This window comes from Pinus tabuliformis, chromosome 9 (genome assembly GCF_031772625.1).
Source record: "Pinus tabuliformis cultivar Carrire ecotype Pingquan chromosome 9, CPIR1, whole genome shotgun sequence".
NCBI lineage: Eukaryota > Viridiplantae > Streptophyta > Pinopsida > Pinales > Pinaceae > Pinus > Pinus tabuliformis.
This window is the reverse complement of record NC_142307.1, coordinates 821084461-821107147: the sequence shown is the minus strand read 5'-3', so window position 1 is coordinate 821107147 and position 22687 is coordinate 821084461. Positions and strand designations below refer to the sequence as shown.

The 22687-nt window shown below is 39.8% G+C and overlaps 1 protein-coding gene across 2 annotated transcripts in view; it reads left to right on the top strand.

Moving 5' to 3' along the window:
* Nucleotides 1-15431: 15431 nt before the first annotated feature.
* Nucleotides 15432-22687, top strand: part of LOC149151312 (sec34-like family protein) — a 300763-nt gene continuing 293507 nt past the window's right edge. The window contains exons 1-2 of one of the 2 annotated variants that reach the window (XM_089439315.1): nt 15432-15782; nt 15895-16198. In XM_089439315.1, the coding sequence (XP_089295441.1) occupies nt 16103-16198 (96 nt within the window). In that variant the 5' untranslated portion in view covers nt 15432-15782; nt 15895-16102. Of the gene's footprint in view, nt 15783-15882; nt 16199-22687 lie in introns of both variants that reach the window. The other variant, XM_089439314.1, reaches the window with a different exon arrangement.

Below are 22687 nucleotides of genomic sequence, written 5' to 3'. Positions count from 1 at the left end.
ATGAACCAGCGTAATGCTGCATCCTTAAGGGTAGAGGGGAAGAGTTTCAGTTTTTGCTCATCCTCGGTATAGTCATAGGTTCGACAAAGGACGGCAAACTCAAACAGGAAGGTATCAGGATCTTCAGTAGTCAGTCCATGGAAGTGAGGTAAAGCGGAGGGGCTGATGTTCTTCATTTTCATGTCCCCATTGGTCTCTCGGATGGGGAAGGCACCCTCAATTCTCTCATCTTCTCCCCTATTGTCAGCCATAGCTTCAGATGGAGTGGTCTCTAACTCTTCTTCTGCTATAGGATCTTCGTATATCTCTGGAGGTTCACCTATAGGTTCTTCTAGATCACTGTCACCAAAGAAGAGAGAAGGGTGACTTAGTGATGTGGTGGGGGTGTTGGGTAAGAATTTGCCTGTTTTATCTCGGTTTCTACGAGGCATGAAATGAAAAGACTTCTGATTGCTTTTGTTTTTTCTGGTACCTGCAAAACTAAAACAGATTGAACTGCAACTAACTATCTTGCTGAAATGGAAATGCGGAATTGAAATGAAAGCATGAAGGAACTAATCTATTTTGCTCAAATGAAATTGCAGGAATGAAATGCTAAGCTATGTTTTGCAGAATTGAAATGCTAATCTACGCTTGCAGGAATGAAATTTCGGAATTGAAATGTTAATCTATGAAAGCAGGAAATGTCTATGCTACTTTTGCAGAATGGAAATGAAATAAACTACTTAGCAGAAGGCGAGAGTAGGAAAATAGAAGAAAAGCAACAATCACTAATACTCTGACGCTTCCCTGGCAACGGCGCCAAAAAGATGGTGGGCTCCAGTATTGTAGCAATAATGCTACAACTCCTGGAGCTTCCTTCTCTAATTTTATCAACCCAGTAGTTCGTAACAAACTTGGAAGCGATGGTGCTGTATGCACAAGTACTAGCTCTTGTTGCAGCTGTCACTTGGTCAGCTGGCACAAATCCGCTAGGGGCTCAAGCCAACTTCTATGAGCTCTCAGAAGAAGTTTTTTAACTGATGGATGAAAGCTAACTCAAAGGAAGCTAATCTATTTGCAAAAAGGAACTGAAAGCCAACAAGAAACGCAAACCCTAGCAAACCCTAATTCTACCAGCTAGTCCTACTGATGCAAAGGTGGGAATGTAAACTACTGAAAGAGATGCCATTACTTCTAGGAAGGTGAGATGCATGTGTCTAGACTACTTTGATATGAAGAGAACATATTTTTGTTCAAGTTGTTGGAATTATTATGCATGTGCTTCTGACTGGATCTTTACTGTGCAGGGGTAGATCAAGGGGGGAAATGCTTGGAAGAGGTCAGGAAGGCTCAGAGAGGGTCTAAGGAGTCCCTAACATCCTTTCAGAGAGTTTCACAAAGTTTGGATGCCAAGCAACCGTGTTTATGAGCTTCTACAGGAAGTCTGCAGGGGTTCTACAGGATGTTCAGAATTTCTACAGGAAGTTCAGTAATTCCTACAAGATGTTCTATAATCGGATTTTAGGTGGTGGGTGAGTGGAAGAGGCTGCATGGATGGATAGGGAGGTAGGAGAGGGGTTTGTAATGCCTTAGTGACAGAGAGATGAGATGAAGAGGGGGTGTGCAAAGCTAGGTTGTCTTAAAGAGGGCAGAGGGAATGGAAGGCCGAAGAAGGTAGAATAACGAGGGTAATAGAATAGTTGAGAGACAAGGGGTCTAATTGGGAGATGAGTAGTTGGCCTGGGCACGGCTTAGAAGGACAAGAGAGTGAGGGAGTAGCGCTGCACAGTGTAAACGAAACAAATCATCCACGTCCTGCACATAACCGAAATATTATTAACCTATTCTAATTGTTTAATAAAACCAATGAACATCAACGTTATTTCTAAGGAGAATCATGCATGGTACTGAAACAAAGAAACATTCCAAGAGATATGAATGCATGGACACTTCTACAAACAACAATATTGCATCAAAGATTGCATGAATGTGTAAACCAATGGTTTTGGTGGGCAGCACTGTCTGCAATTCCAGCCCCTAGAAAGAGGTGAAAATGAGTGTGCAAGCAACCCTTTTCTGGAACCTTTATCAACTCTAATCTCTTTAATTTATTCTAAACAGCTAGGGCAATTTTGTCTTATGAAAATGACCTACTTAACCACACCAAGAAATCTAACTCAGCAAATTGCGTTCTGAATGCATGTAAGGGAAAAAAACATAATGTTGAAAGAAAGATAACAATACAAAGGAAGGAGGCCTTAGGCTCTTAGGTTGGGCCCAACCCCGAGAGCTATGGCTCCTTTAAGAACTCAGAACTGAACTCAAATCTGCCTGCTTTCCATTAAAAGATAATAATCATAAGTCAAATAACATGCCAATAATGGCTACAAAAGAGCAAAACAGAGCTAGCAGCTCGTAGTCCAGAATGTGCAACAAGGTTTCAAAAGTCCTTTTCGAAGGCTAAAGCCCTATCATTTATACATCTCGAGGCCCCAAGCTGGCCTCCTAAATTAGTGGGACTTGGCTGACCAAACTAGGAGTGAACTGCTGCTTCCTCAAAATCCGTTTGGCTGCCTTCTAGATCCGGTTGTGGTGGCTGTCAGAGCTCGGAGTTGGGGGTGAAAATCCCGAGGAAGGCCATTTAATGCTGTGGACAACCCTCCTACGAATCCTCAACCCCATCTTGGCTGTCTCCTAGCCCTCATCTGTGTGGTTTTGCTCCATTAAATGTCAAAAAACCTGAAATAAGCACGTGTTAGCCACCTAGGAATAGTGACTGCCCTTATTCGTACAAATGACATAAATATACTAAAAAATGATGCATAAGTTATGAAAAATGAAGGGTTGAGCAAGGGTAGTTAGGCCAAATGAGCCCAAAATGTTACCAAATTTGGGGCTCATCAAATAGTAGGCATAAAAATTAGTATGAATTGTTGTGAAATAAATGGGGATACAACAATGAACAAAAAAAAAAAGACACAAACTTGGATGCAAAAAGGAGGAAAAATTGGATTAAAAAATGGATGTAAACATGGACCAAACATGGGTGCAATATTGGACACAAAATTAGATTCAAAATTGGACGCATCAGAAGTGGATGTAAAAGTAGATGCAAAATGGGATGCAAAAAACATAAAAATTATTTGATGCAAACTTGGACACAAAGGAGGATGCAAATGTGGATGCAAAATTGGAAGAAAATGTGGGTTTCAATGATAGGCACAAGATATGGCACAACAAAAGTGGATCTAATAAAAAACACAAAAAAAGGTGCAAACTTGGATGCAAAACAAGATGCAATAAGGGATGCAAAAGTGGATGCAAACATGGGTGCGACAACAGAAACAAAATTGGATGAAAAATATGGATGCAATGGAAGTAGATGCAAAAGAATATACAAAATGAGATGCAAAACCCAACACAAAAGTGGATGCAAAAATAGATGCAATATTTTGATGCAAAAGTGGATGCAAAATTGGAAGCAAACGTGGGTACAACAGTAAGTACAAAACATGGTACAAATAGTGTCACAACAAAAGTGGATGTAATGATAGATGCAAAAAAAGAAGCAAATGAAGATGCAAAATTGGATGTAAACATGGGTGCAACAATGGATGAAAAATATGATGCAAAAGTTGATGCAACAAAATTCGATGCAAAAGTAGATGCAATATGAGACACAAAACCTTATGCAAATCTTGACGCAAAGGGGATGCAAAAAATGATGTAAAAATGGATGCAAAAACGATGCAAAAGAGGATGCAAGAGATGATGAAAAAGTTGATGCAAGTGTAGGCGCAAAAAGTGGATGCAATAAATGATACAAAAGTTGGCGAAACAAAATTAGGTGCCAAACTTGATGCAAAACATGGTGCAAAGGATGGCACAAAACTTGGCATAAAACCTGGCGTAGTGTAAAACCTGATGCAAAACCTATTACAATACCTGGTGCTAAACTTGGTGAAAAACTCAGTGCAAACTTTGCATCAAGTTTTGCACCATATTTGATAAATGGACACAAATAGCACCAAAAATGGGCTCTATACGCAAAAAAAGAAGAAAAAAGGGACGCTAATCACAGGGTTTTGTTGTAGTGTTATCTTTCTCAGTTTCCCAGCGATACCCATTAATTCAACTTCCTTTCCTTCTGATTTTTTTTTCAAGAAAAGTTCTTGAAAATATAAATCTATCGTACCCAAAGATTGTAGCCATTAGACTCCTTGTACAACATCAACACCACCCATTGGAATGGAAAGCATTGGACTATTCAACACATATTCTAACATGGATAGTTTGATATTATGGCACTTTCCAAAGCAATTTATGGTTCCTCCATTTGAAATCATCACTTGACACTCTGGTGCTGGATATAGGAAGCAATTCAATTCATTCTCTATTTTACAATGAATAAAATTATGGGTACTTCCCGAATCAATCAACACTATTACCTTTTTCTTCTTGATATGTCCTTCTATCTCGATAGTTTGAGGAGTGGTAATTTCGGCCAATGCATTACAAGATATGGTGAAATTCATTTCTTCTTTATCTAGGGTTTGTTCCTGTTGTGTATCCTCTTGTTTTGATGTTTCTTGTTCCTTTTCTTCTTCCTCTTCACAATCTAAGTAAAATAATTTCTTCTCAACACACTTATGCCCTTTAGTGTAATTGCTATCACAACTGTAACAAAGCCATTTTGTTCTTTTTTCTTCCAATTGTTGTGGTGTCAACCTTGTAGGTTGTGCAAGGCTAGGGGCAACAACACTTCCATTTTTATAGTTGTGATTGGTAGGCTTCCTTGTTGCATAATTTTGCTTTCATTTTTCCTTGCCAACTTGAATGTCTTCTCTGATGAATCAAGTTCCCAAAGGTGAACTTCATGTTGGATGTTATCCTTTAAAGTCCCTATGAACACATCAATCCTATGCTCCTATGGAATATATTTTACCCTTATATTCAATTTTTGGAAGTCCTCAATGTGCTCCACCATTGAACCCTTTTGTTTGAAATTTATCAATTGGCTAAAAGAGGTGTTTCTTTTTGTATCCTCAGAATGTGCTATCATTTCTTCCGTAAAAATTGCCCAAGTGATAATTTGTTTACGAGAGAAAAGCCATCGATACCATACAAACTGATTGGGTTCCAAATATAAAGTCACAATGCATACCTTTTGTGTGTTTTTCACATTATGGAGATTGAAATATTGCTCCATCTGTAGTATCCATGTTGTGGGATCCTTGCCATCAAACTTCCTCATATCGATCTTGGGAACATGGTGGGCCTTCAATTCAATGTTAGAGTCTATGAAATCATGATTAACATTTTTTTTGTTCTCACTATGAGTTTCCTCTACTACCTTTTTGCCATTAGAAAGCATTTCTTGTAGCAACTTTGCCAAACCTCCTTTCAAACCTTCCATGTCTTTCTTCAAATCTTCAACGTTTACCTCTAAACCATCCATCTTAGATTCCATGCCATCCATCTTAGCTTCCATGCCATTCATATTAGCTTCCACGCCATTCATGTTAGATTCTATGCCTTTCTTTAAACCGTCCATCTTAGCGTTTGTTACTTTTTGTGAGAGTGAAATTTGTTGCACTTGGTCTCGTGATTTTGATATATCATGTTGCATTTCTTCCTCTTCTTCATGAGTCATGCTAGATCTTTCAAGTTTCTTACTAGGTGTTTCCATTTTCTTTCTTCATGGCATCAATTAATGATAAGTATGCTTCACTATGCCCTTTGAATTCCTTCAAACTATTTGTTCAAACCAAACTTATGCAAAATTAAAAAAAGACTACACACCTTTTTTCGCTTTGTAGGAGCTCGATATTGAAACTGTTGTATCTATGTAATTTTGGATCTCCAAGGTCTAAAATTTTGTCCTGAGGTAGCCCTCTAAGTCCTATTTCCAGCCCCGCAAGTCTGATAAATATTGGATTATCCAATAAATAGTTATTCCAAATCTCCTGCGATGACCTGATTATAGTCTGGTTCAATAGAGCGAACTTGTACGAAGTGCCACGTGTCACTGTTTCGACCTTCGGACTTGGAAACAATAAACCGAAAACTAAATTTTGTCTTCTTTCTATATCTTTTTACGAAATTTCAATCTAATGCTCAGAGAGAAAGTTATGACTAATTTCCCCAGGTCACCTGTTTGAGATATAATTCGAGAGCTTGCAGAAACCCTAATTTCCTTAGATCATATCTCCGAAAATATAATGAGATAAGATCTGAAATTTGTACTCGAGGTTCATAAAGATTTCGGCTCAAATGGGTTTTAATTTTAGCTTCTGAAACATCGTAGAAAAAAGTTATATCGAAAATTCCACGATGACCTGTTTGAAGCAGCGAAACCCTAGAACCCAAAGCGTTGATACCAAATGTTATGCAACCAGCTCACAAAATAGAAGAAAAGATAGATAAACGATTTCAAAATCAACCTCTTCAAGGGGGAAACCTCCTTTGCATTACACAAATGAACAATTCTTGGATGTATAAATGACAAGACCTCCTTTCTATATATAGGAGTTTAAGGGTCACAATATAATTAGAGCCAACATAACAATAATAATGTATATATAGGAGTTTAAGGGTCACAATATAATTAGAGCCAACATAACAATAATAATGTAAGGGCACAACAATAACAAGGGCTTCTATGGCGCACAATAATAACAATATGGGGACAACATGGGCACAACAATAACAATAAGGGGCTACAATGACAATAATAATAAGGGAATACACTAGTATTATAGGGACCTAACAAAACACAACTAGCTTTAGAGCCCTCCTATGTTTTGGATCCATCGAAATACATAGTCCAGATTATCATATGTACAAGGATTGCTAACTACACTATTACTACTGCTACAACTAACTGTACAAAGTTCATTATTACTAGTTGGACAAGGAAGGAGTTCCAACTGTGTGTATGGTGGGACTAGGGATGGCTTTGCAAGATAACACCCCAACTGAGTTTCTAGAAAGTAATTGCCAAATAATAATTCTGTGAAAGTCATTGGCTCGTTATGTCCGTTCAAGGGAGTAACTGTGTGCTTCATGTATCTCTCTGATCTACCTAGATATGGTTGTTCCTACCCTTGTACGGAAGCCATAGGTGTGACTAGTTTGTGGCAAAGTATCCTTGAAGCTTGCTAGACTAGTCTCTGCTCAGTAACACTCTGTATGCTTCTGAAATGTCCACAATCACTATGTTGATACATTGGTGAACTTGTTCATCAATTGATAAATGGATGATGGCATCTCTGAGTTCACCAATTGCTTGGACATGAGTTTTGTCTAGTTGAATAATTTGTGCATCTGTCTTTTCCCATTTAGCATTGATTTTCTTGGCAACATATAATGGCATGACATTCACCGATGCACCCAAATCAACCAAGCAATTGTGTACATTGAAATTGAAAATTTCAAATGTTAACAAGAACGACGGGCATAGTGTGTTTGCATCCATCGTGAGTGCATTAAGTACAGATGTGAGAATGTCAGGAGACTTACTAAATCCCTTGTCTGAAGAGGTAGCATTACCTGTAGAAGTTTGCCTAAGTGCCTGAAGAAGGATGTCCCATTGGCTCATGATTTTTGTGAGCTCGAACATAGAGATGTTTGCATGAACCCTATTCATATCATCCATAATGTTGTAATCCACAACAGGAAGACTGACAGAGGTGTCCGGGGATGAAACTTGGTTTGTGGTTTCCGGAGGGATGGTTTTGTACTTACTGCTGTCAGAAACACTTTTTGTTGAAACTGTTTTCCTGGACTTGCTCTGAGTGTTCTATCCTGAGTTAGCCGGTGGATTGATTTTCCTTAAAAGATTTTCTTTGGATTTTTGTTTCAGTACCTCAATTAGGGTGGTCGGCTCTTGGATTCTTAGGTTGTATCAGTTGTTCTGTTTCTGGGTCAGACCGTAACTCGGACGCTACTTATCGGCAAACTCTTTTGGGCTGTGAGAATGCAATGGAACATGTTCATTGCATGCCCAATAATTGGAGCTTTGCCTACTGTAGTAGCTTCTTCCTTCCATTCATCAGGATCAGTATTCTCCTCAATCATGATTGAATCAACAAACTGCGCAACCATATTTCTCATGAGTTGGTTCCACTGTGGGCACACCTTTTTTGAATAATGATCTGCATGAAACATGCAATATGAATCTGTGTCAATTTTCTCAATATTCAAGACAACATTGGAACACTACGCAGAATTTGCCAGATGGTTGTTGCTACTGCTAGAATATGAATTCCTTCTGAACAGGTACTTGGGGGGCTTGCTGCTCATGGTAGTCTCACTTGTCCTTTGTTTGAGTTCAACCATTTCAGTGGTCAGGGACTTGACGAGACGAGTCAGGCTTTCAAGATCATTTGGTTCTTTCTCCTTAGCCTTGCTCATGGAGGCCTGAGACCTCTTACCTGTGTCCTTGGAGTCTTTTATTGATTCATCATCCAAGATGACTCCAATAACACACAAGTCTTTCTCAACGACAATAGCCTCTTTGTAGTTTTCTGTGAATGTCTGTCTCACAATTTGCTTTACAAACTACACAATATTTGCTGGCAAGGCATAAGTGTAGTAATCTATGGTGATGGAGTCATGAGGTTTTGTGTTGTCGAAAAATTTGTTCAAGATGCGATTGAACCTTTAGTTGAAATCTTTAACTTTTTCCTTTTGCTCCATCTTAAGATTACCCAGCTCCTTTAATAACATGGCAGGGGTCTTATCTTCAACAAATTTTTCAAGAAAGATCTTTTTGAATCCCCTCTAATTTTGGATGGAGTTTGGAGGAAGGTTGTGATACCATACAATTGCTCTACCATCCAAGGTACATGGAAAAAGTCTGCATGCAACATCATTGTAACGTACCTCAAGTGTTTGCAGATGTAGGTAAAAGTTGTCCAAGTGATCTTCAACCTTCACTATCTTATCAGGGTCATACTTCGTTAAGAGATTCTCCGCATGCCTTAGCATCTTATGCAAGACACCCGAAAGTGCTAGTGGGCCCTGAATAATCCAGTCCAGATTTTGATCTACCATGTCTTCCTCTTTGTTGTCCTCCTCTTCCTTTTCTAAATTTGATGGTTCTTCTTCCTCTCCGCGTATCCCACCAAAAGCCGAGCCAGAGATTGGAATGTTGTCTCCATCACCACCATGAAAGAGTGGAGGCTCTTCTTTATTTTCCACAGAGTCTGCAAAGTCTTCAAGAGTGGCAAGGACCACTTCTTCAAGAGTTGAAACTACTATCCCTGTGGAGGTGGTATTGTTCTTCTTTGGAGAATATGGAAGACCAATTACTCCTGGAATCAATCCAACAGATTTTGCAAACTGACAAGTAATAGGGCGGATGGCCTGAAGCGGATCATATTGGATTTCACGTTCAGGCCTGGGCTTAGAAGAGTCACCAACTTTAGAAGTACGAGTAGGGGAAGTGGAGTGAATGTTGCTGCCTTGACCAGAAGATGGAATGATGGGGTCGATGGGTCTATCAACCATAAAATAATCATTGCCCTCCTTCTAGCACCAAAAATGTTGATGGTGTTGGACCCACCAACATTAAGGGGATCTCCCCGATCTGAAGTCCCAATCAGACCTCACACCGTTTGGTGTAGGTGCCACATCCAGTATAAAAGCCCGGTTGCCAAATCCTTAAAGATTTGCCTTGGCTCTGGCGGTCAGCATAAGAGAGTGATGCAATGGTGTCTTTGAAAAGCAAGGGAAGTGTGCCTGGTGCGTGTGCAGTGCAACTGTGTCGAGGTTCTTCTATTGTAAAGGGGGAGAGAAAAGTGAGCCTCTAAATGATAGGTAATAGTACCATAGAGGAAGAGACACACACATGAACCAAAAGGAACCATCTAACATCCAGCGAAATAGTCCACAATGAATGCGACGGTTGTTACGACCAACAAACAAGGAAATATTTATCTAGTATCCCGCGGAATAGTCCACAAGGATGGGACAACGATAACAACGATTACAACACATTCTCAATAAGATAAGCACTAAAATAACCGAAATAGTTCAACTATCTTAGTACATGTGACAGCAAACATGAAATAAAAACGTCCACAAAATAGTCTTACAAACATTCACAGTGCATGCACGAAGAATGTGCTAGCCTTAAAAGGCTTTTGTTATTAAGCAAAAGTTCCAAGACACACGTTTACAATGTACATCACTAGCCCTAGTAGTGGGACATTGGAGCCACTCAGCCACTCCTTGCTCCTCAAAGAACTAGCTGATATCTCTAATGCCTTATGGGAGGAGCCAAGGTGAAAAGTCCTTTGCTCATGCAATGGGGGGGTATATATAACCAAGGGGTGATGCTTCCCCTTTGTGACTCTTTGACTACCCTCATGACTGTTCAATTGCCTATGACTTTTCAACTTACATGACTCTTCATATTCATGTGAGTCCTTTGGACTTCCACTTTACAATAAATTTGATTACAATATACATGGTCCACACTAGTGAGTGGCATATGACAACTCATGACACGACTTGACATGACACTGCTGACGTGGACTGGCTCAATGATGTGGCAATGTCAAGTCATTGTTGCTGCTGAGTGTTGGATGTCTTCTTGGATATGCTTTCTCTCCTCCTCCGCATAACCTACTGATGTAGGGTCTTCAATGATTTTAAGTCTTGGACGATAGTTGCAAACTTGTGTCCTTTTACTTCCTCTTGATGGATCCACTTGTAAGTTCAGCTGCAAGAGAGTATTTAGGCATGCTTACCTCGTCCTTCTCCTTCTTCATCATCTCACCATGACTTGATGGTGTACTTGTTCCTGCAATTCACTCATGACGGGACGACATCAATCCAAAAACTCCCTAGTTGAAGATGATGCATTATTATCCATGAGCTGAGCTTGAGACAAGTGACAAAATGGGAGAAAGGGCCCAGTGGCTGTGTATTGCACAATTCCAATAGATAGGGAGAGAGCTTGATCACTGAGACTGTGCAGTGCGTAGCTCAAGCTTCACTGAGGAACTTTTTCTGCATAGTCCTCACTGAGGAGAAAAATTGCGCAGTGCCCACTGAGGGACAAAATAGCGTAGTTCAATCAGGTAATGGCTAATGCGGGATGGAGCCTTGGGAGGACAAACTGCATAGTTTCAAGAGGCAAGGGGGACTAGGCAACATAGAGGCGTGATGGGCAATTCTATGTAGTTTTTGAAGGCATTGGGCTCCAACTAAGGGAAGGGCACTGGAGGGTGCATCTGTGCAGTTTTGGAGGCCAAGGGAGGTTGGGCTCTCTGCGCATTGTGCAGTTTCAGTAGGTAAGGGAAAAACTTGAGGGTTGAAGGTGCGAAGTGGGCAGTTCAAGACAGACTGGGAGGCACAACTTCACAATTTTGGAGGTCAAGGGAGGTTGCTGGACTTTGGAATTGCGTAGAACAACAATCCTGGAGGACATTGACTATGTACTACGCAGTTCCAAGCAGTAGGGTCAAATCCAAGAGGGTTGAGACTACGCAGTGTGCAACTCAGTTAGGGCCTAATGAATCTAAGTTGCCCGATTGAGAATATTTTCCGAAATTGGCGAAGTGTGGGAAGGGATATGGACTCGTGATGAACTTGAACTATGATCACACACTTGGCATACTTTGATGACATAACAACATAGATCACTAGAACACACAAGCAAAAAATTCCCCTCTGTGTGATTGCCTCATGACTAGATACAACAAGTGCAACACTTAGGATAGACCTTGGGACGACCGTGACGACAATGCTCAAGACCTTGTGTGTGAGTGCGACGAATGTTTACATGGTTAGGACAACTCATATACACAAAGACCGACCTTCGAATCCACCAGAAAAGGTTCACAAACATTATACAACAATCGAACATTCTAAAGACGATAGTTAATCCAATAAGTAAAAGGGGCCAAAGAACTTCAAGAAAGCTTGTGAAACGAGCTTGAGTGTTTGCAACAATCAAGGAAAATACCAAGGAAGGCTCCGAAATTTGAGTGCAAGCCAAAATTTTGGAGGGTGTTGCAACAACTACAATAAGAAGCTAGACCAGTAGCACAACTGTAGTTGTTTTGATGACAAAAAACTAGTATTACCTAATCAAAACATAATTCTCATACAAAATTGTACTGAGTGCCTTAAAGTTTGATCTCTACCATATCATTTAATAACATTAAAGTGACAAAACGAAACATAACTAGTATTGGTATATATAACTAAGAAATTAAACAGGTGAGTCATGTAAGAGTTAATTTGTATAGGGATACACTTGAATGGTTTTTGGAGGTTCGGATTCCACTTTAACTTCAGTAAACATGATATTAGCTTGATGCTCAACTGGGATGTTGAGCTTTCGGTCCAATATGTTGATTTAACACTATATTTGCCCCTATTGGACTTGCATCTTTTGCTAAGCTTCTCCTAGATTCTCCTTCAAGACATGCCCATTCATAGTCTTTATTTTCTAGTAAACATTCATCACATGAAGATACCTAGTTTGTCGAGTAAGGGAAGAACTATTGTTCGGAATCCAGTCCCCCATTTCTCCTAGCAACTCCACATATGAAAGTTTTCAGCGCCTTAGACATGCTTCCTCCTCTACCCCCTCTAATTATGCTTGATAGTTGGCAGGTTTTAGTGAATAATATTTTGGTTTCTTCCTTTGCTGTTGTCTAGGGAAGGGAGGGTGAGCCTAGCCCCATGCAATGTCGATCGCATCCCCTGCTACGTCCATAATTTGTAGCTATGTGCGCCTTGTCCATGCCTACCCCTTGCAATGCTACTAGATGAACTGTGAACACTATCAAATGAAGACGCGTAAGGGATGAGAGTGTGTGTCCACATGACTATAGATATCACTGAATGCCCTGGCTCGACCTTATTTGCTTCTATATCAAAATTTTGTCAGGCTGAGGAGAGGTTAAAGGAGGCCTAATAATGGACCGAGTTGCTTGCCCCATAACACCTTCTCAATTTATGCACATGACACAGTTAATTTCATTAAGAGAGACCTCCCTTGTTTCTCTAGAGAGCACAATACTAGCCTGAGTGAAAAAGCACCTAACTGAATGGTCAACCCAACCTATAATGGCAGACTCCAACCAGGTCACCTCTTGGCTATCCCAGGGGCCATGCACAAAATAGACTAGTAGCCCCACTTAAGAGTAACTGGAGCCATAATAAAACAACTATGACACTACAACACCTACGAGCAACCACATCAGTACAACATTGGAACTTAAAAATCCAACTGAGAAAACTAAAAAACTTGACAATTTTACCATCGCACAAAACCTCTCAGCTTGTTCACTTTCCTTCCTGCCATCGACTTCTGTGGAATAAAGCCTAAGTTAACCAGATGGTAGGAACACACTAAATATTCATGCATATAACTGTTGCCAGGCATGTATCAAAATAATGGTCGAGGTGGTGGCATCTGACCTCCATACCAACTTCAAACCTTTCTATAATGGCGAGATTATGCCAGAGTGTGACCGCCATATGGTTTCTAGACCTTTCCCAATGCCACACGAGACATCATCACCCGAGGATATCCAAAACCTTTTGTTGATTAAATTCTTTCCCATCCATCAAGTGGACCAACCATTTGTCTTATTAATGGTCATGGTGATGCGTGTGTGTTGACTACCCAATGTGAGGGTGATTAGATCTGCATCGATTAATTCCACACATTGCTAATGAAATGACTTCGAATGAAAATTGTCCCAAGAAAGATTGAGAACTTGATCTTTCATTGTGACACCCATGTTGGCTAATTTATTTCTTGTTCAGTGCACATGGGAGGTGATGACCACTAGAAGTTTGTTATTTCTAACCCCTCTTACAATCTCCAACTTTTTTAGCAAGATTTGACCCATTTTGGAGCTTCCTAATTATTTACATGATTAGTAGTGAGTCTCCCTCTATACAGATGTCAATGATCCCCTTCTTTATAACGACATCCAGACCAAATTCCAATGCAAAGAGTTCAATTGCATTGTTAGAATTGACTCCTAACAAGCTTGCATAGACATGTGTGGCTTTACCTTATGAATCTCTTATGACACCTCCAAAGTTTGCGAGACTTGGGTAACCATTGGAAGCCTTGTTGAAATAGAGTTTAAAGTGTGTCAAAGATGGCGAGGGTGAGGGGGGCGGGTGGGAGTCTATTGCTTTAGGCTATTGCATGCAGATAAGAATGGCTTTGGAGATGGTTGCCATTGATGGATGTAGGTTGAGCAGACATATTATTCTTTCATCAATTGGGTTCCCCTACTAAGCTTGAGAGGGCGAGTTGTTGATTAGGATAAATTCTTTAATATTCGTGATTATTCTATGCCAAACCTCCTTTGTGGAACTCCCTTTGTCCTTGAAGATCCTTTTGTTCGTTTCCTTCCAGTTTTCCCAGTATATGAAACATGGGAGGAGTTGCTAGGCCTAGTTGATTATTTCATTTTGAAAAATATCCTATCTCCCCAATTTGTAATTATGGATATCATATTTGCCTTTATCCCTATCAGATTTAAGGAAAACATCTTGAATCTTTCCCTAAAGATTTTCAATAAATGGGCATTCATCGATGAGATGTTTAAGGGTTTTTGATGACCCATAAGCCATAAAAAGTTGGTGATGTTTGGCCAGTGGTGGAATTCCCATATTTTCATCCAGATTTTGTTATCAAGAAGGCTTGCATATCCAATGTTAAGATTATAAGCCTCTTTAAGACTAAAATTGCCTTCTGCATGACATCCTCATTTGATTCTGTTTGACTTGACTTGTGTTTTGACAGGTCTTTCTTGAAGTTTAGGGTACAACTCATCCATTCTTCTTGAAATGTAGGGCAGTCCCATTGCTATTTTGGTTTCCATTTTCTCCATGAAGTGGTAGTGTCTTCATGCACCCAATAGTCATCCACCGCTGTCATACCCCTATTTTTCGCTTGCTCTTGAATTCTTTGAAATTGGCCAGGTTGAGCTAAAGTTAGTAATTGATTTCAAGAATCCTCCCAAAACAATGTTGTTTTCCCTTCTCTTACTTCCCAAAAGCAATGGTTCTAGACGACATCTTTATTGTTCCACGCATTGTTCCAAATTTAAAAGCCTCTTGGGCTCTCAGTTAGACGAATTAGATGATCCCTTTCCACATGGACAATATATTTGTTTCTCCATAATTTGCCCCACAAAGTGTTGGGATTAGTGATCCATTTCCACCCAGTTTTAGTTGCTAATATTCTTGCTGAGGTGTACATGTCCCACAAACCAAGACCTTGCTTCAACTTGGGTTTGCAAATATTACTTAAACTACACATGCCCATTTCTAGAGCCATAAAAGGTTAAAATAAAACGTTAAATGAATAAAAATTAATTACTTTATAGATTCAAATTTCATTCTATACCATTGGAATGCAAAACATTAAAATCTGGAAAAAATGATATCACCAAATTCTCAATGGTTTAAACGTTATTGTTAAAACCACGAGCTCTACGATTCACGTGGATATCCTTAGTACTCTGTACCTCTTCGTTGAATGCTTCAATTAAGTACTTCACTATAAAATGGAAAATTTGCAGAGCCCATCCTAAGCCTCTTGATCATACCTCACATCTTGAGGTGTTGCATCCTGCCACGATCTTATACAATTTTTTGTTTTGTCTTCCCTCTATGTATACATGTCCAGTGCGATATTTTGAAATGCTGTTTCTGGCGTTTCCTCGAGCTTTAATTTGATCCAGAGTGGTATTTTATCTATGATGATCTAAAAGTGGAGCAGGAGCTGTGATTCAGAGATTTATTGCAAGGCATGGCTATGTTTTATTCTCTCTTATCTTCTCTCAGCTGTACACTGATTAATTCGACGAGGAATTTGTCATCAGTGATTTTATTTTATGACTTTTTCAGGTTAAATTCCAGGACGTGAGATCGAAGCTGTCAGGCATAGAAGCAGGTTCAGAAATGTGAAAGCAGGGCAAAGTTTACATATTCACATGGAGAAAGAACCGATGCGGCGACAATAAGAAAAGAGATATCAGAGAGCTAGCTATTCGCCAGGGCTTTATCGTTCTGGCATTCTCGACAGAGTCCCGAAACCCTTCTCGATCGGCGAAACTCCATTTATTGAATGAGCATGGCAGCGAAAGCAAGCCCCGTGGCATTGGGCAAACCACAATCAGATGCTGTATCTAAAGGCTACAGCTTCGCTTCCACTTGGGACCATGTAATCTTCCTCCCCTATCATGCCGGATCTGTAGGTTCTCTTAAGTTCTTTTGTTATAAATTTGTTCTGAATTCTGATAAGCATCTCTAAGAACTTCCAAAATCTTCTTTGTAACCAACTGATCCATGGCATTATGCTAATAAACATGATCCATGGGCCTACATGTAATGCCATATCTCAAAAATAACATCTACGAGTTATTGTGAAAACATAAAATTTCATCTCTTCCTTGCTTCAAATTACTTTTCAATTTCTTCTATGGGAACTCCGACTTTCATCGTCCAATTCACAGGACTTGCCGCTCTCAACAATTCAACAATTTTCTTCCCCAAGTTTAACGGTCTTCTCCCAAGTTTAAGGTTCTTTCTATGAGGTTGGTGGAAGATTATTCATTACAATTCATCTCGAGTGTTCGTTGGGCTGTGGTAGAGTAATTGTGTTTGAGTTGTGGCATTGCCATGATTAAGATCCAGGTTCAAATCTCAATGGGCATAAAGCCCTAAATTATAAGTTGTTCGGCTGTGGTATAGTGATTGTGCTTGAGTCGTGGTGTTGCCATGATGATGATGATCCTGGTTTAAATCTCAATGGGCATAAACCCCTACATTATTTGTCTTCTAAGTCTGAAGTGTAAACATATGAAGTAAGGCAACAGTATTTCAAATAAAAAAAAATTCAAGGCAAGTAGAAGTGTAAACATATGAAGTAAGGCAACTGGCAATGATGTTGCCCTTGACATTAGTAAAGAGGATGCCATCAGCGCCGTGGACATTGCCAAATTAGGGACTGTAAAAGGAGAACATTCCACTATTGGCAGTTTTGAAGATAGGGAAGGTGACATACAAAGATCTTGTCTAAGAATGGACTCAGCAATAAAATTAGCCATGTTGATACAATTGTTTGGCAAGACTCCTACCAAGTTAGCTACTATACTTGGTTGCTTGTACATCCTTAGAAGAGTTAAATAACCTACAAAAGGAGAATGTAAGAGTATGATTGACTCAAAAATCGAGCTTGGGAGTCGTAAATAAAGATGGAAACCTTGTTGCGTAGCAACCACAAAAGAAGAAAGAGTACTAGTGGTTGACTCAAATCGAGGGGTTCTAAATAAGAATGGAGACGTAATTGGTTGGGGAGTTATAAATAAATATGTAAACATAATGGAAGAACTATTTCTTCTTTCAAGATTTACTGAACTGTGCCTCTTATTTATGAATTTTCAATAACATTCAGATGTAATTTTTCAAGCACAAACTAGATGCTCTTGAGTCATTCAAGGAATTCAAAGCCACAATTGAAAGACAAAGTGGCAAGAAGATGAAGGTTATTAAGACGAACAATTGTGGAAAAATATACATCTAATGACCTTTACAAGTATTGCAAAGCTCATGTCATTCGTAAGTTCTTTTTCCATATACTTAGACAAAAAAATGTTGTTGCGAAGAGGAAAAATAAGACTATTATACAAATGGACAAAGCGTGCTCAAGGGCAAAAGTCTCTCAAACAACCTCCTAGTTGAAGCAGAATGTGAAGCTGTGTACATAAAACATCAAACATGAAGAGGCATGTAATTGTAGGAAACTTTGTGTAAATCGTCTATCAATGTTTTACAACTCGGACTCGGACTCGGACTCGGCCGAGGATCGACTCGGACTCGGACTCGGTAATGACTCGGCCGGCTCGATTTCAATGACTCGGTCGTTGTAAAAAATACATTAAATATTTATTTTTTTTATAAAAAAACATAATTTTAAATATTTTAAACATAATTTTAAAGATTTTCATTCAAGTTTCCAAACACACAACATTATAATATACATGGAAGACAACATATGATCAAAGTAGGCTCATGAACCAATCCATTATATCAAAATGGTACGGTGTACCCAATGGCAATAGTAAATACATAGTCAACTGTAGTCTGTCATACATGATCAAAGACTCAAGAGTCAAAACAAAATACAAATAACCAAGGAGGCTAGTAGCTACTGCCAGAGGAGCCAAGATCATCTCGACCAATCTCTGGATCATCATCATCAGAGTCAGACAAGGGGCCCCATGGCTCCTCCTCATCATCATCGTCTCCAACTGCAACTGTAGAAGTGGTGCCAGTACCACTAGGCTGTGCAGCAGATGCAAGCTGAGATAGAGTACAAATGCGGCTGCGCTTCTGTCGTGGCTGAGCAGAGGAAGGCGAAGCACCTACAACTGGAGTCCTAGTCCTACTAGCTGGCTGTGAGACTGAGGCTGGTGGATTGGGATCTGCATTCAACTGAACACGCTGCAGTGGATCTCCAACATCAATTTCATCAAGATCCTCATCAGGATCAAACTCTGGTAGACGACTCTCCACTACCCAATCTGATGTTGGATCAATGTCTTCCAACACAATGGGATCTGAATCAGGTCTTTTGTTCAGCAATTGGTTCCGTCTGAGCCGAAGGTTGTATTGGACAAAAACTAGATCATTCAACCGTTTTTGCTCCAAACGGTTTCTCTTCTTTGTGTGAATCCTCTCAAAGACAGACCAATTGCGCTCACACCCAGATGCACTGCAAGTTTGACTCAAAATACGAATTGCAAACCTTTGCAATTCAGGGCACTGGCCACCAAAGGCCTCCCACCATTGTGCTGCAAAAAACATAGGAGTGTAATGAATTATGAGTTAGATGAAGGCTGAAGCTCAACAAAATTACAAATTATATCTAACTTTCAAATTATAAATGATTTAACAAACTTTAATAAAAAAAGTAAAACCATTAAGAAATTGAAAATTGAAATTTTTGTTTACCTGGCTTATCTGCTTCTCTTGCAATCTTTGCTAGGTTCTTCCCAAAGGTACCTGTTGCATTGCTGAAGGATGTGACCTGCTGATGTATCAGCAGCTGATCAGACTCCGATGGGACCATGCGCTCAATGCAATCAACCAGTCCATCTCTGACCTCCCCCCTCAAAGCTCCTGACTCCTTAGCTTTATAATGATACCGTGGGTTCAAAAAATACCCAGCTGCATGTATAGGGCGATGGAGTTGATTGTTCCATCTTTCATCAATGATTGCCCAAATGGGCCCATACTTTGCCACTCTATCCTTGTATGCTGTCTTTATTTGCTCCTTTGCTTGATCCATAGCCTCATAAATGAAGCCCATAGCCAACCTTTCCCCATCCACCAACCGCAACACCTTAACTAGTGGCTCAGCAACCTTCACAATCTCTGCTGCCTTTCTCCAAAAAGTTTCATCATGGACTTTCCTTTTCAATTCTCTGCCTTCTGGTTTGTTAGACCAACTGCTTTGATTCCAATCATCACTGGAAAACATCTTTTGCAAGTTTCTATGTTGGGAAAGCATAGATTGCAATGTCAAAAAATGTGTAGCAAATCTAGTGATGGCAGGCCTAATAATATCCTTGCCTCCAGTGTGTTTCCTCATGAGACTCAAAACCAGTGTATGATTGTAGATAAATTTTGTTATGCTTTTGGCATTATCTACAGTGTTTCTGACCCAATCTAGTTTTCCAATATCCTCAAGCATGAGGTCTATGCAATGTGCAGCGCATGGGGTCCAAAAGATGGTCTTGTGTTTTTCCTCTAACAGTCTACCAGCAAGAACATAGTTAGAGGCATTGTCTGTGATGATTTGAACAACATTAGCCACCCCCACATCCTGAATAACCTCATCCAATAGCTGAAACAACAAGTGGCCATCTTTTACCTTATCAGATGCATCAACTGATTTTAAAAACATGGTTCCCTGTGGGCAGAAGGCAAGAAAGTTTATGATGGTACGGTTTCTTTGATCAGTCCATCCATCTGACATGATGGTACACCCTGTTCTTGCCCATGATTCCTTGAAATCTTGCAAATACTCATTAATTGATTGAATTTCTTTCTGCAAACGAAACCCCCTTAGCTCTTGCATAGTAGGGCCTTTGAAGCCTTTTCCAGCAGCATGTATGGCCTCAAACATAGGCTCATAATATGGTGAACGAGCAGCATTAAAGGGGATATCAGCATCATACCACCATCTAGCTATGTAGTCACAAGCAGTCTCCCTCAATTCTTTCTTCCAATGGTCATCTAAAGTGGGCTGAGCAAGACCTTTACTAACTTCAGGACCATGTGCATCTGATGGAGAGGAGCCTGAGTGAGTGAAAAAACTTTTGATAGTCCCATCACCCTTCATTCTACCCTTTCCCTTATCTTGAACAGAAGCAAAAGAGGGAGGAACATAACGGAAAGGGTTTGATGCATCAGTTTGAGGGATAGAGGAAGAACCCTCAAACTCATAGTGGGGGTTGGCAGCCATCATTCTTTGTATCTCCCTCTTCCTCCCAATTTCAGCCTGTATCTCTTTTTGCCTAGTCTTTTCTGCATTAAATTTTTCAAAGCTTTCCAACAAATTCTTTCTAATCTCCCCAATTTCCTCAGATTTACATGCAGTAATATTGCCTTTAATCCCTGCCAAGTGTTGTTTCAGCCTATTAATCCCCCCAGGACCTGACTTAATTTTCCTATGGCAAAACTTGCAACACATCTCACTATCAACCATTTCAACATATGCCCAAGCAGGATCTTTTGCTCTAGGTGCCATTTTTTGAATAGGAAAACAATCTGAAAATGAAAAAAAAAAAAAATTGATTCAATGTTCATTTATTTGACTAAAAACACTCTCTAAGCTATCTTGATATGCACCTAAAATTTACTAAGTAAAAACAGATTTATAGAGGTGGAAAAAAATACCTCCAGGCACAAACTGCCTCCTCAAGCTTGCTCCAAAAATCAGCTCCTCAATGCTGCTCCAAATGGCTGCCCAAGAAGCTCCTCACTCCAGCTACAATGCTCCTCCAAGACTCCTCACTGCTGCTCCAAAACAAGCTCAAGAACTGCTCACTAACTCTCAAAGAAGACTCTCACTCAAATGCATAAGACTGCTGTGAGTGAAATGAGAGCATTTGGCTGTCTTAAATAGAGTTTGGGAGGGGGAAATGGACCCCAAAAGCATTAAACAAATCACAATAACCCTTTCAGCTCCACAAACCCTAACTAACTTTATCAAAAATCAGCAAAAAATTCATTTTTTTTTGGTAAATACGCTGCCCCAGCCGGACTTTATTGAAACGGCCGAGTCATGACGGGACCCGGCCGGGTTGACCGGGTCAGCTATGACTCGGCCGAGTCATTGGCTGACTCGGCCGAGTCATAGCTGACCCGGTCAACCGAGCCGGGTCATGGGCCGGGTCAAGCTGTGGGCTAATGAAACGGTCCGAAACGGCCGTTTCCGTTTCAACCCGCCCGTTTTGTAAAACAATGTCGTCTATAAATACTTGGTTGGTATGCATACGTACATGCACATGTGCCAAGATAAAAGATGCATAAGCTAGAAAACAAAAACAAAAAATGTGTCTTTGTATAATGAAGAGTAGCGTATAGGCTCTTTTGGAAAAGAAAGACATGATAGGTAGTAGATATATTCTCTTTGGTGAATATCATAGGAAAGAAACTAAATCAAATAATTTTTCCATGGCCTATATTAGACAAAGAGGACACTAAAGAGGTTGCAAAAGAAAACTATGATGTTCAAAACACAAAGATAAGAGCAACTCATCAAGTGAGGATGAGAAGGCTATAATGATCCATCTACAAAGTGTAAGAATATCCCAAAGTGATATCTATTATCTACAAACAATGAGGGGTTCAAAGGTATAAGAGCCATCTAAGATAGTGAAGAAGGTAGGTAGTCAATGAATCTATAACAATGAACTTCATGTCAAGTACATGTTGCTTTGATGGGCTTTTTGAACTAAAATGTGCCATATGAAGAAGCTCTTATTATTGGGAAAAAGCAATGGTGGAGGAGTATAATGCAACTAAAAGAAATAAGATTTGGGAACTTGTTGAAATTCCTAAAGAGAAGAATGCTATACTTTGTAAATGGATTTATAGGATAAAGTATAAGGTAGATTGCTGTTAATTTTAGGTATGTTCTATGCTTAGAGCAATTTATTTCAATTTTCACAGTTAGCTCCATATCTTTTCCAGATTAGCAATCACATCAACATTAAAGTAAACTGCAGATAGAACATAAGCATAAATTGCAGAAGACAAGCCAAGACAAGAGGACACAAGATGTGGCGCTAGCTAGGGACAAACCCCAATGTGGGGAAACCCTTGATCAATTCTTCTTATATGTTCTTCAATAGTTCAGCAGAGAGAGAGAGAGAGAGAGAGAGAGATAGTATGTTTACAACAGAAGTCAACACTTTGACTTATCTAGATAAGAGCATAGATCATCTCTAAGAAGATGATACATGAGATCAGTTGAAGACATGCTGCTTCAATTGATTCTCCAAGGTGACTCCTTCACCTATCGTTGTGCTGCATTTCGTCATCATGCTGCACCTCACTGCCTGCACCATGCTGCACCCATCATCACTATGCTGCATCTCATCACGCTTCATTAATCATGACTGTACCCATCACTGTACTA